Source organism: Sarcophilus harrisii, chromosome 3 (assembly GCF_902635505.1).
Source record: "Sarcophilus harrisii chromosome 3, mSarHar1.11, whole genome shotgun sequence".
Classification (NCBI taxonomy): Eukaryota; Metazoa; Chordata; class Mammalia; order Dasyuromorphia; family Dasyuridae; genus Sarcophilus; species Sarcophilus harrisii.
In genome coordinates, this window is record NC_045428.1 from 225,841,301 (window position 1) to 225,855,889 (window position 14,589).

Genomic DNA, 14,589 nt, shown 5'->3' on the forward strand with positions numbered 1-14,589 from the left:
CCACAACCCTTAACTTTTATACCATTATTGCTCATTATCATTAGCCTTCCTTTTTGTGTACTCTTTGAACATGAGAGTTTCTGGTACTTTGTCCTGATACTTCAGAAATTCTTAAACCAAAACAGAAGACCATTTCTTATTTCCAGATAGGACACTGATTATTAAGATATTGTGATATACAACATATCAGTAACCCTCAGGATAAGTTTCAAGGACTCAATATGGATTCAAATCTGTTTTATTAAAGTCTAGAGATTCAGTTCCGAGTGGCTTGGGAGCCAGGGCTCACAACAGCCTACATCGCTTATGTAATAAATGGTATCTGGCTCTACCATTTTTGGCTGGCTGCAAAAATGATTTAGAAGCTAAAATATTGTTTCTCTACACAGAACTTTGTACTAGAAGTAATACTAATTAACAAAATGGTAGAGGAAAATAAGGAAAATACGAGGTGCCTGACTATTCTGTATCTCAGATATTCAGTCCCTGAATAGTGAGTAATTAATTACCTAGAATAATTAGGAATTATTTTCCAAGTTATCAGTTGTGAAGGTTTTTCCCAACTTACCCAATATTGACAAGAAAGATTCTGACAGATGTTGCCATAATGACTAGCACAATATTAGCCACTTAATAAAAACTTTAATTTCTTTGTTAAATAAATATCACTTGTTAAAGTTGTAGCCAATATCTTTCACAATACAAAATGAAGCAAGGAAGATATATAATAAACTTTTTTTCCCCTCCTATCATTCCTAATGATAAATTGATGTCATTTTGCCTGCTTAGGTAATAGAATATCCTTGCTAGCTTCTGTGACAGATCTTCAAAGAAACCCCACCAACATACAACTGTTATTTTTCCCCCTAACTATTTTCAGAAAGGCCACAGTCAAAGAGATGCCAAAGCATGCAGCAGAAGCTGTTGCACATTGCAGTGGAATAATATTACATATATCTGAACTTATGTTCTTTCCTCCCTTCCACCACTACCACTGTCACTATTAGGAAAAACAAACAATGAAATATCTTCTTCTGGCAGATATTTATAAAAGGAATTAACTACTATTTTACATATATGTATATGTGTACATTTATGTTCATTTACATATATTGCGTACCTTATATTGTGCATGCATATATAACAGTATCACCTTAGTTGCTTGCTGCTCTTTTCCCCCAAAAAACACTTTAGTTATCCAAATATCATCTGAAGCAAACTTATTTTCTTAAAATTTATTATGCTTTTCCTTTTTATCTGCTTTGTTAGTGTTCACTTTGTGTGCAAGTTATACAAATACTGTATGCAAGAATTAAATCTAATCTAATGGATTTAAAGTGAACTTTCCAAAAGCACATAGAAAATAACATGAAGAATGATGACTTGTGCCTTCATAAAATCAAAATTTAAAATATTCAGCTATAAGATATCCCCAACTTGAAACATCAACATTATTCTATGCTATGTGGATATTCTTACTTTCCTGTAAATTTAAGGAAGCATAATGGGGGGAAAAATCATTCTTATTCTAAGGTAATTTAGATAAACATAGATAGCAGTAATCAAAATGAATAATGTATTGTTGTCCCAATTCCAACATAAACTTCTCTGTAAATTTGCTTAAAATGCAATTTTGCTTTTCTCTTCTTTCATGTATTATTTTTTAATTTAATTTTTTACCAAAAAAAAAAGTTTCCATACATAGTTATTTCTGCTATAAATTGACAATTACATTACAAAAAAAAATTATTCTACTAGGTAAAAAGTAAATTTTAAGGCATATGGGCAAAATGGAGCTAAGGACATTGCATTTAGGAACTTCATTAATGACTCAAAAAAAGGAAATTAGCAACTAGGAATTTAATAAAAATGGTAGTATAGTATTGTTCTATGTGTTAAATGGTTAAGAAATACATAAACACTACAATTAATACTAACAGTGTCCTTGGCCTCAGGTTGCACCTACACCCCAATTTCCACAAAGCCTGAACTATCAAAGTCTATTGACTCAAGACTTGGTAGGACAATGACAGATCTCTGGGGCCTTGAGGGAAATGGGGGCCTATGGGAAGGTTATATATTTCTGTACTATTACTATTACTACTACTTACTACATCTACCACACCTACTATATCAAAAGATATTCAATAAATATGATACTTTAAATGGAATAAGACCTGAAGTTTATATAAGTGGGAGTCAGAAGGGTGATAACTTGTAGATGTTTATTATGAAATTATGGAGTATTCTGTGTTCCCTCACTTTATCTCAAAAAAGAAAATTGCATATAATAGATATAAAATTTGAATTTTGCTCAAATTGTTCCCTACCATATCAATCAGGTTGGAACAGATTTGCTTTTTCAAAACAAATGATTATAGCAATAACTGAACACAGAATAGCAAATACTGCAGAATATCAAAAGAGGATTACCTGTGTCTCTTCATTTCATATTCTTGCTTTTTATTAAAGAGATATATATATATATATATATATATATATATATATATATATATTCCACACATTGTTTTCAAAACTATCCTGCTTGTTTATGCTACCTTCTGAATTTCTTTTTGTTCAGTTCTGTCCATTTTTCTTAGCATTATCATTGTTAACTCCCTTCTTCACCAAACTCTTCTCCCAAATTAAAACCTAATGAAAAGAGGGGAAGAGAGAGAGCACCTTGTAATTAAATAAGCATATTCAACCAAATAGAATCCACATAATGGTCTTATCCAAAAATGTTTACCTCTTTCTGCACTTTGAGTTCACCAACCCTCTTTCAGGATATAGATTACATGCTTCATCACTTTCCTCTAGAGATATGGTTGGTCATTGAATAGATAAGAGTTCTTAAGTCTTTCAGAGTTATTTGAATTAATTCTTTTTTTTGCTGAGGCAAATGGGGTTAAGTGACTTGTGCAGAGTCACACGGCCAGGAAGCGTTAAGTGTCTGAGGTCAAATTTGAACTCAGGTCTTCCTGATTTCAGGGCTGGTGCTCTATCCACTGCGTCACCTAGCTGCACCTTGAATTAAAATTTTGTTGTATATATCCCATTATGAGAGAGAGCAAATTTCTACCCTCATATTCTTCTTTTTCTATATTGTTAGTCCTTTTTACTTTCCTTTTTATTTCCTCTTCTTAAAACCCTAAGAACAGAACCAGTCTTCTAGTTCATCCACCAAGACCCCTTTGAAAGAATTAGGGTTTTGCAAATCATTTCCAATGGAGCAGTAATGAACTGAACCAGCTACACCCAGCGAAAGAACTCTAGAAGATGACTAAGAACCATTACATAGAATTCCCAATCCCTATATTTTTGCCTGCCTGCATTTTGGATTTCCTTCACAGGCTAATTGTACAATATTTCAGAGTCTGATTCTTTTTGTACCGCAAAATAATGATTTGGTCATGTATACTTATTGTATATCTAATTTATACTTTAATATATTTAACATCTACTGGTCATCCTGCCATCTAGGGGAGGGGGAAGGGGGAAGGAAGGGAAAAATTGGAACAAAAGGTTTGGCAATTGTCAATGCTGTAAAATTACCCATACATATAACTTATATTTTTAGGTTTTGACTGTTTGCATTTCTGAATTTTTCAGTTCTAATCTTCATCAGAAATTCTTGAATGTACTCTATTCCATTAAAAGCTTACTCTTTTCCCTGTAGGATTATGCTTGATTTTTCAAGATAAGCTATTCTTAGTTGTATACTTTTATCTTTTGCATTTTGAAATGCTTGAAATCTAAGATCCCTTCTCAATTTTCCACAAAATATGTGAAAATACTATTCTCTAATCCACATTCAGTCTCCATAATTCTCTCTCTAGATGTAGATGGCTCTCTCCATCACAAGCCTATTAGAATTGGCCTGAATCAGTTCATTGTTGAAAAGAGCCAAGTCCATCACAGCTGATCATCACATAATCTTGTTGTTGTGTACAATGTTTTCTTGGTTCTGCTCATTTCACTCAACATCTATTCATGTAAGTCTCTGTAGGTCTTTCTGAAATCATCCTGCTATCATCCTGAGAATTTCCTCTAGAATAATAGTATTCCATAACGTTCATATACATTAACTTATTCATCCATTCATCCATTCTCCACTTGATGGGCATCCACTCGTTTCGAGTTCCTCCCACTACAAAAAGGGCTGCCACAAATATTTTTGCACATATGGGTCCTTTTGGATCATGCTTTTATAGTCATTTTCTATAACTTGTTTATAAGATGTTTTAGTCTTCTTTACATAGAGTTTTTAAGTCCTGATTTGGTTGATGAGTTCCCCATACATTCACATTGCCATTTTTAGACTAACAACAGTTTCCTTTTCTGTAGAATTTCATCTTTGTGCATCTTTCATTATTTCTGGGCTCACTTCCCTTACAATATTTTACTCTATGAGAGCCTAGCTTTCCTCTGAACCATGTAGACTTTGTTTTCCCAATAATCTAGGATATATGACACATATATGACATGACATACATGAGATAGCTCCTCCCAAATGTTTTTCAAATTTCCATCAAAGCAATAAATTCTTCCTCCCTATTAGTGAGAGGAATGTTATTTCTTCTATTTTTTGGAAGGATAAAATTATCAGTAAGGCAAGTCAAAGAGTTGTCAGATGTTCTGCTTTTGTAGAGAGAGTGCTACAACAGATGTCTGGATAATTGAAGTTTTTAATCAATACTTTTATCACTTCATCAAATATGGGCCCTGAGGGAGAAAGATGAGAAAGAAACAATATAATCACAATAGCTGAAAACTATTTTTGACTTTGGAAGATAGAAAATGAATTGAAGTAAAGATCTTTACCATTTCTTAGAATAAGTGTACACATTTTAAATGGCCACTATAATAATAAGAGCAAATAGGCCCAGAAATCATAACAGCAAATATTTAATTTCCTTGATAAACAAAGAACATGGCGACAGTTTAATATAAATCTCATATGCAGAAATACTAGTCAGTAAGAAAACATGATTGCAAACAATACTGCTTCACAAACACAAAACACAGGAGCAACTGGAGCGGGCAGAGGGGGTGGGGGAGAGGAGGAGAGGGGGACCTACAGAAAGTATGGCTTGAGATCGTCAAGTTAAATCATCTGGAAAACATTTATCACAACAAATGGAAACCAGTGGCAGTGGATGTGTGTGTGTGTGTGTGTGTGTGTGTGTGTGTAATCAGTGACAGTGGAACCACTATTTTTGTCTATGTAATATGCTTTATGAGGAAATAGAAATGTTAATTAAGAAAATTAGTTAAGGAAGGACAGCCAAACTTCCAATACAGAAGCCTGTGCTGGGAGTGACTATTTTGGAGGCAATTGTATGAGTTTCAAGATTTCTCAAAAAGGAGAAAAAAAATTACATAAAAATGGAATAGGCTATTAAGTGATCAAATAACCTCATAGTCGATTCATAATTTCATTGCAGATAATGATAATTGTTATGAGATAATCATGTAAAAATGAGACAACATACCAAAATTTGTGGGATGCAACAAAGCAAAAATTCGAAGAAAATATATCTCCAAATGCTTTCATTAATACAAGAGAGCATGAGCAGATAAATGAATTGAGCATGCAACTAAAATATTTCCTAAACCAACAAAATAAAAATCCCTAAACAACAAAACGAAATCCTGAGAATTAAAAGTAAAATTAACAATAAAATGTTTTGTTTATTTAAAAAAGAATAAATGGATAAACCACTGGATAATTTAATTTTTAAAAATTAAAGAATACCAAAATGTTGAATTCCCATCCAATGAAGATGAAATTAAAAGCAATTGTTAGGAGTTATTTTGCCCAACTAGGTACTAATAAAACTGACAGTCTAAATGAGATGGATGAATATTTTTAAAAATATAAATTACCCAAATTAAGAGAATAGGACAGTTAAATAGTACTGTCATAGAAAATGAAATTGAACAAGCTATCAATGTGCTCCCTAAGAAGAAAGCCCCAAATTTAAAGAATTTTATACTACATAGATTTTTTTCCTAAATAGGTAAAGAAGTCCTGTTAAGTTGCTACTCTGACACAAATATAGTTCATCCCTAAACAAGGGACAATCAAAACCAAAATTTTCCTAATGAATATTAATGCAAAAAAATTTTTTTTTCTAAAAGAGTTTATAGCAGTGTTATCACAAAGATTATACACTGTGACTAGGCTGGATTTTTCCAGAAATGCGGGGTCGGTTTAATATTTTAAAAAACATTATAAGCATAATTGATCATATTAATACCACAAAAAGAACAAAAATCCAAAGATTATTTTAGTAGATGTAGAAAAAAACAAAAATACAAAATGTAGCATTCATTCCTTATACACACACACACACACACACACACACACACACAAACAGAACTTTCCTTAAAATGATAGTAGTTTCTATATAAAGCAAGCATTTTCTGTAATAGGAATAAGGTAAAAGCTTTTACATTAAGATCAGGGATGACGCATGAATGGTCATTATTACCATTAGTATTCAATATTGTGCTCAATATGCTAGCTTTAACAATAAGACAAGAGAAAGAAATATAAAAGACTTAGGCAGTAACAATTCAAACCCATCATTCTTTGCATATAAGTTCCCTAGAAAATGCTAAAGAGTCAATTGAAGAACGAGTTCAAATAATCAACTTTATTGCTGAAGTTGTAGAAAATTTCAGAATGTAAAGTAAATGTCATTGTTACCATATGTTACCAACAAAACCTAGCAGGAAGAGATAGAAAAATTCCATTTAAAATCTCCACCAATAGTAGAAAATATTTGAGAATCTGCATGTCAAAACACACACAAGAAGTAAATGAACACAATTATAAAACATTTCACACATATGTAAATGATTGGAAAAATATTTGCTCATGGGTTGACCTAGCCAATATAATAAAAATGTCAATACCACCTAAATTAACTTATTTATTTGGTGATGTACCTATCAAACCAACAAATTCTAATGAGGTAGGGAAAAAAAAAAACAAAATATATCTTAACAATAAAAGGTGAATAATGTCAAAAACATTTATGAAGAAGGGAAGAGGAATAAGCAGTACTACACTATAGACTACATTAGAAAATTTCAATTGTCAAAACAATTTAGTAGTGGATAAGATAGAATGATTTATCAGTGTAACAAATTAGATATATAAAAAAGCAAATGAGAACAGTAACCTTAGACTAAAACTGTTGAGAAAACAAGAAAATATTCTGGCAATAACTAAACAAACACCAACTTTCATGATATATATATATCAAGGCAAATCCAAAATAGGTAAGTGATTTAGATTTAAAAGGTAGTAAAATAAGCAAATTTTAGTGGAACAGGGAAGAAATTACATGTCAGATTTATGGTTAGGTAAAAAGTTAATGACCACATGAGATAAGTACATAGGAGCTAAAATGAATAATTTTGATTACCAAAAATTAAAAGGCATTTGCCCAAACAAAACAAATGCAGCTAAAATTAAAAAGGGGCGGGGGGGGGATAGAAAATGGGTGAGGAGGGGATCTTTGTAGCTTTTTTCTCTAATCAGGGGTCTTGTTTCTAAAATATATTGGGAACTGAGTCAAATTTAATAAATGATCAAAGGATATGAATTGACATTTTTCAAAGGAAGAAATAACCCAATAATTACTGTTGGAACAATCGATTCCCATCCATAAAGAACTGATGGACTTAGAATGAAGATTGAAGCATAGTTTCTTTCCTTTTTTTCAAACATGGTTAATGAGGAAATTTGCTTTGCATGACTATACATATTTGTAGTGTTTCTCTCTCCTCCCCACCCCCCATTTCATTTATTTATTTATTTGTTTGTTTTGCTTTCTGAGTGGATTAGGGAAAGGGAGAGAAGGGAAAAAAGAACTTGGAACCAAAGATAAAATGAAAAATGAAGACAAAAAATAAAACCAGGAAGAAATATTTCTGATCTGCTAAAGTATTGCATTTTTCTTTGATTTATGTTTTTTATTCCTATCCTATGAATATTGAAGTCCTTTGCAAATAACATTTTGTTCATTCTGCTTCTAAGAACATTGAGGTGATGTTTCTAGGCTTATTTTAAATTATATTTTGAATATCAATAGATCAGTGCTCTTTATGGTTGTAGTAGTTATGACTCAATAACAATCCATATTCTTTATTGAATTTTTATCTGATCTCAAGATAATTAGTGTATCAGACTTATTTTTCACTTCTCAAAAATCTCTACTAAAGGTGAGTGTAATTGTGGTCTTCATTTTTTTCTCTCATAGGTAGTAGAAATGTATTCAAGTGGTGGTGATCTCCACTTAGAGCTTCCAACAGGTCAGCAAGGGGGTACTAGAAAACTATGGGTAAGTAACAATGTATTTTACTCCCAAGTGTAACCTGATTAAGCTTTTTTTTTTTTTTTTTTTCTTGTTTAATATGAAGAATTCTAAAAAGTCAGTTAAGGACTAATGATACCTAACTAAAAATGTTTGGCTGATTTTTACTTTGGATCACAGGGTGAACACCTCAGAGATCTCCTGGCTTCTGATTCAGAATCTCCAGGGACAGAGCTTTACTCTTAGAAACTGCTGGGGGGGTTTTATCAACTTGAATGAAGGGCCACAATCCCCACTTAAAACATAAATACATTGGGCATATATTGGCCTGTCTGGCATAGACCTTTGAATTGTACTGAATAATATGCATGTATATAATATATGTATGTAATATGTACATAATATATATGCATATGTATTATGTACATAATAAAATGCTGGAGTGTTGCTGGTAGACTTGAATTGCCTCAGTAAAGTGCTAGAAGACTTTATTATATTTTACCTCCTAAAAATTGTTGTTAAAAATAAATATTCTTGAAAAAAGCAGGCTCCATGCAAGATTAATTTTATCATTTAAAGAAAGAATCATGGATTGGTAAAAAGTCTCTGTCTCTCCACTGCTGTTTCTGTCATTGTCTCTTATCCCTGTCTCTCTCTCTTTCTTTCCCTCCTTCTCCCTTCTTTCTAAGCCTCACTTTTTCCCTCTCGTCTTATACTCTTTCTCTCTCAATCCTGTTTTGCGTCCCCTACACCCAGGATGTTGTGCATATACCTTTATAACATTTCAAGCTTCTGTTATACCGAAATATGAATTTAAATACCTAAATGATAGCATAGTGAGGAATAGTTGATTTTATAACTGTCTTATACATTGTGATTTTTATGATTGTTTTGTCACTAATTATACATCCTAGGGCCATTTAGTTTCTTTGTCTTGATGACTTTACAATTATAGTAAATATTATTTTGATTTTTTTGTTTTGTTTGCTGAGTCAGTTGGGGTTAAGTGACTTGCCCCAGGTCACACAGCCAGGATATGTTAAGTGTCTGAGAACAGATTTGAACTCAGGTCCTCCTGACTCCAGGGCTGGTGCTCTATCCACTGTGCCACCTAGCTGTCCCATTAAATATTACCTTTTAAAATACCAGTGCTTTTTAAGACTTTGCTATTTTATGTTTACATTAACATGTATTTGTTGTATTAGGAAATTCCACCCTATGAAACAAAAGGAGTGATGAGAGCCAGTTTTTCATCTAGAGAAGCAGACAATCACACAGCCTTCATCAGAATAAAAACCAATGCTTCAGACAGCACAGAGTTTATCATTCTTCCTGTTGAAGTTGAAGTTACTACAGGTTTGTAGAAAACTAGTAATTTCTAGGTTTTCAATTTATGTTTTACAAAATTTATACAAACATTTATCTTTCTTTTTTCCAAGCTCCTGGAATTTATTCCTCAACTGAAATGTTAGATTTTGGTACACTACGGACACAAGGTAAAGAGCATCTTTTTTTTTTTTCCATGAGTACTGTTCAGTATAGCATTGTACATTGCAGAATGGCTATAGCAATAAATTTTCAATATTGCTATATTTTAATAAGCCATGCAGTAGAATCTTTCTTAACGACTCAAAGGTAATTGTTTGTTTGTTTTCATGGGGTAGGGGATAGAGGGATGACATGAGAGTGGGTTTTTTCCTCACAAGATTTTTAACTGCCATAGCTCTTCCTGTTTAAGGAACAATTATTAACTTTGCTTTCTAAGTGGGGGGAAAAAATAGGCAAAGCTATATGTGTTTCTTGACGGAAAAAAAGTTTTTTTCCCCCCACAATTCATTGTGTATTTTGATATCCATATCTAAAGAGCAGTATTAAAAGGAAAAAAAAAATTAACTTCTAGATTCATGGAATGTGCAATTCTCTGAAGTATTCCTTTTTTGTCCATATTGGTCAGTATTGTTCCTTTTAAATTAGGTATTATATGATCTATTATGATTTAGTTGTTTAGGAATCAAGAATTAATTTTTTTGTTAAATACATTGCTGTTTATTAGTTTTTTACCTTCACCGTTGTACTATGTACTAAAGAGTTGATAGTATTGTTTAATTTCCCTGACATTCGTAGAATATGTTGCCCTTATATATAAAAGATAATTTTGGAAAAGTTGATAATTTAGGACTCGTTTTTTAAAAATATTAATGTACTTTATTAGAACAGAATCCATTTGATGTTTCTTGACAAGATCCTTTTTGTAATTACAATATATTTCAACCATGACTTATCATATGCTTATTAAAATACAGTTTTTTCCCATTGTTTTTATAGATATGCCAAAAGTTTTAAATCTTCATTTACTAAATTCAGGAACAAAAGATGTACCAATAACAGTAAGTTTTAGTTTTCTTTTCAGTGTTTTTATGGATGGGTGGATGCACATAATAGGGACTTAATGTTTGGTTGAGTTTAAAACCTTTTCCTGTCAGCAAGTTGGTAACCTACCAACAGACATTTTACAGAATTTGAGAATTGGAAGAAATCTCAGAGACCATGTAATTAAATCCATTAATTGAAGAGAGAACCAGTAATATTGGAGGAAGAAAAAGAAGAAACTTACATAGCGCTCTTAAGGTTTTAAAAACATCCTGCATCCATTATCTCATTTAACTCTCAGCAACACTGAGAAGTAAATACCATGTATACTTTATAGATAATCCTAACTCTCATTATATCTTAGTCAATAAATAGTTATGTAGACTTTCAGATCTCCAATGAAGCACATTACTACCTGAGACAGAAACAAAATAAGTTTTAATACCACTTCCAAATTCTCTTAATAATACTTGGAGACAACTCTTGTGGCTTCCTAAGTCTTCTTTTCTGAAGGCCAAACATGACTACTTCCTTTATTCAGTCCTTATATTTATAAAGTTCTTCACCATCCAATATGATTGGCAACTTAGCAATGTCCTTCCTAAAATGTATGCCCATACCGAACACAGTATTCCATGTACAGTCAGACCAAGGTAGATTTCTTAAATTATAATTATCTCTTTATTGGTTGGGGCTATATGTGTCTATTAATGGAACTTAAGATCACAGTAAGTTTCTTGGCTGCCACATCACACTGGCTAATATTATTTTTAGCTCACTGTGTAATACCCAGATCTTTTTCAGACTTAACCATATATGCCTAGTACTGCATTTGCAAAACTAATTTTTTTAAATCTAAGCATTACTTTATGTATTTTTTCTGTTAAATTATATCTTATTAAATTGAGCCCCATGATCTGACTATGAAGGTCTTTTCAAATCTATTGTCTTATCCAATGTTAGCTATCCCTCCCTATTCATTATAAGTCATCTGCAAATATGTTAAATAAGCTATCCTTGTCTCTATTCAAATCATTGATCAAAAAAGAATACTAAATAACTTATGGTCAAATATAAAATCCCTAAGGAGCTCCAGTGGACTCTGCCTTTTAGACTGACAGCAAGCAATGACTTACCCTTTGTATTCAGCCAGATTATTCAGTATCTTAACTGTACTCTTATATACAATTCTTTCTCTTTACCACAAGAATAGCATCAGTGATTTTACTGTTTTGCTAAAATCCAGATAAACTATAGCCAGAGCAATTCCTTATTTAGTGATATGGTAACAGTCAAAAAAGGAAATAAAAGTTTGTCTGACATAACTTATACTTAATAAAGTCATGCTGATTCTTTGTCATCACTTCTTTTTTAAGATGTTCACTTATTACATATCAGCTTTAGAATTTTGCAAAAAATCCAGTAAGAACCCATTGGCCTATGATTTGCTGACTCCAGTTTTCTTTCCTTTTTTTTTTTTTTTTTTTTTTTTTTTTAGTCAGGCCATGTGCCTTTCTCTAATATTAAGATACTTCTACCCTGCTCCATAGTCTTTAAAATAACCCATTATTTTTGTATTTCATGTACTATGTTTTTAATAATTCTCCTTCCCATTACTCCTCCTTCTATTGTACTTTTTTTTTTAAACCATGCAAAACAGTTCTTTAATACATAACTACATATTAGGGTAAGCAAATTTAGTATGTCTTTTTTTATATTTTAAATTCATCACTCTTTCAGTAGGTGAGTGGTTTGATTCTTTTAGACTTTTGGTTTATAATTGTGTTGATCAGAGTTCTAAAGTCTTTCAAAGTTGTTTTTCCCTATAATGTTAGCATTGTGTACATTGTTCTCTTGGTTCTAACTTTGTATCAGTTCATTAAGCTGTATTTCTTTATTTCTTGTTCCACAGGAATATTCCATTACATTCAAATCACACAATTTATTTAGCCTTTCTTCAATTAGAGGACATATCCTTATTTTCTCATTTTTGGCTACCACAGAAAAAAAGATCTGCTATTTATTTTTGTACAAATCCTTTTCTTTCTTCTTCAATTTCCTTAAGCTAAGCCTAGTGGGAGTATATAGCTAAGTGAAAGGATATGCTCATTCTGGTAACTTTCTGGATCTAATTCCAAATTGTGACGACCGTGTTAGCACCCTGGATACCTTAGAATCAGCCAGAGTCAGGAGAAGTCCTTGGTCTTTATTCTTGGTCTTTAGAGGTAAGATTGAATTGGATGGATGCAGAATCTCCAAGACCTCCTTCTTCGTAGTCTACCACCAAAGTGACCCTGGCTAGTCTTACTCCACCCCCTAGTCCCTCCTACAATTCTCTGTATAGACCAGTTATTGAGCCAGCATAAGGTAATGGGAAGGGCCATTTTCCAACTCTATGCTTGTAGAGTATTGTCCAATCATTAATTAGCCTTAAGTGCTCGATTGTCTGGACCTCAGTGCATGAACATGAGAGTTTCAGCCCTCTATACCAAATTGCTTTCCAGATTAGCCAAACTAAATCACATCTTTACCAGCAATGTCCTAGTGAAACCTATTTTGCCACATTCCTTTCTAGCATTTGGCTTTAAACTCTTTTGTCCTCTTTGCCAGTGAAATAGATGTAAATAGAATCTAAAAGTTGCTTTAATTATCATTTCTCTAGTTGTTATTTAAAGACAACTAAGATGTACAATCAATTGAGCGCTTTGGACCTAGAATTAGAACAATCTAAACTCAAATATGACCTCAAACACTAACTGGATGACTAGGGGCAAACTATTTAACTAATGTTGGCTTCAATTTTCTCAGCTGTAAAACAGACATGATAATAGAAACTACTGCCCCACATGGTTGTGAGGATCAAATGAGATAATCTTTGTGTAAGTGCTCAGCACAATGATTACCACATAGTAATAAGCCCCAGTATAAACATTAGATGTTATTGAAGCACTTTATATGATTGCCAGTCACTTTGAAAACTTCCTATTCCTATCATTTCATCTTTTTAAAAAAATTTTTTAAACTGGGGAATAACTATTATTACAAAGAATTTTTTCCCCAGTTACCCTTATAATTTTTGCTATTAGGTTTGTTTGTGCAAAAACTTTTGAATTTTGTATAATCCTATTTATATAGGATTTTATATATCCTGGCTATCAACAGTCATATTTGTAAATGTCCTTTCCAGTCCCAAATTATTATCCTTGATAAGAAAAACTGAGTACTCTTTCTTATGAGTTCTTTTCATCCTATCCATGCTCACTATATATCCTTCTTTAATTAATTGTCCAAATTAATATTTAACATTCCTTTTTTGATCTTTTTCTTTTCCATCCATCTTTCCTTTTTTTTTAATCTCCAGTTTTGATTTTGTATTTGTAAAGTGTTGTTTTTTGGGTGATTTTTGCGGGGTATTTTATTTTATGTTTGTTTTTGTTGTTTTTGTCACTTTTAGCTCATTATGAATTTTATTATTTCAGTAGAGATTCTTAGAGGACTTGACTGCACTTTTGTAGTCAGCCTGTGTTTCCTTCATTTTCTGGATGTAACATCTAAGTAGCTTTAGTGAGCTCCCTGTATATTCTCATTCCTTAGCTATTTAATTATTGTTATCTGACTTTTTTATAGTACTGCAGGGGTTGGAAAATGCTTTGTATATGTTGTCATTTGAGGTTATGAGGTTCATAACACCACTGTAAGGAATTGTTTGCTCATGTTTACCTTTCTTTGCTTCTCTCTATTTTGTTTATATGTTATATTTTTTACTTAGCTCTGATCTTTTCATCATAAATATGCCTATCCTTTACAGATTAATTTTTTTCCTCCCCTATAGGACTAAGTTCAGTTTTTCTGGGTGTTATTTTTGGCTTTGAGACTATATCCTTTGCCT

General features: G+C 32.1%; 1 protein-coding gene across 3 annotated transcripts in view; it reads left to right on the forward strand.

Moving 5' to 3' along the window:
• The window catches only part of TMEM131 (transmembrane protein 131), a 216,343-nt gene that overhangs the window by 143,997 nt on the left and 57,757 nt on the right, over window positions 1-14,589 (forward strand). For all 3 annotated transcript variants that reach the window (XM_031959112.1, XM_031959113.1, XM_031959114.1), the window contains 4 exons: window positions 8,277-8,357; window positions 9,536-9,686; window positions 9,770-9,826; window positions 10,656-10,717. In XM_031959112.1, coding sequence (XP_031814972.1) covers window positions 8,277-8,357; window positions 9,536-9,686; window positions 9,770-9,826; window positions 10,656-10,717 — 351 coding nt within the window. The remainder of the gene's footprint in view (window positions 1-8,276; window positions 8,358-9,535; window positions 9,687-9,769; window positions 9,827-10,655; window positions 10,718-14,589) is intronic.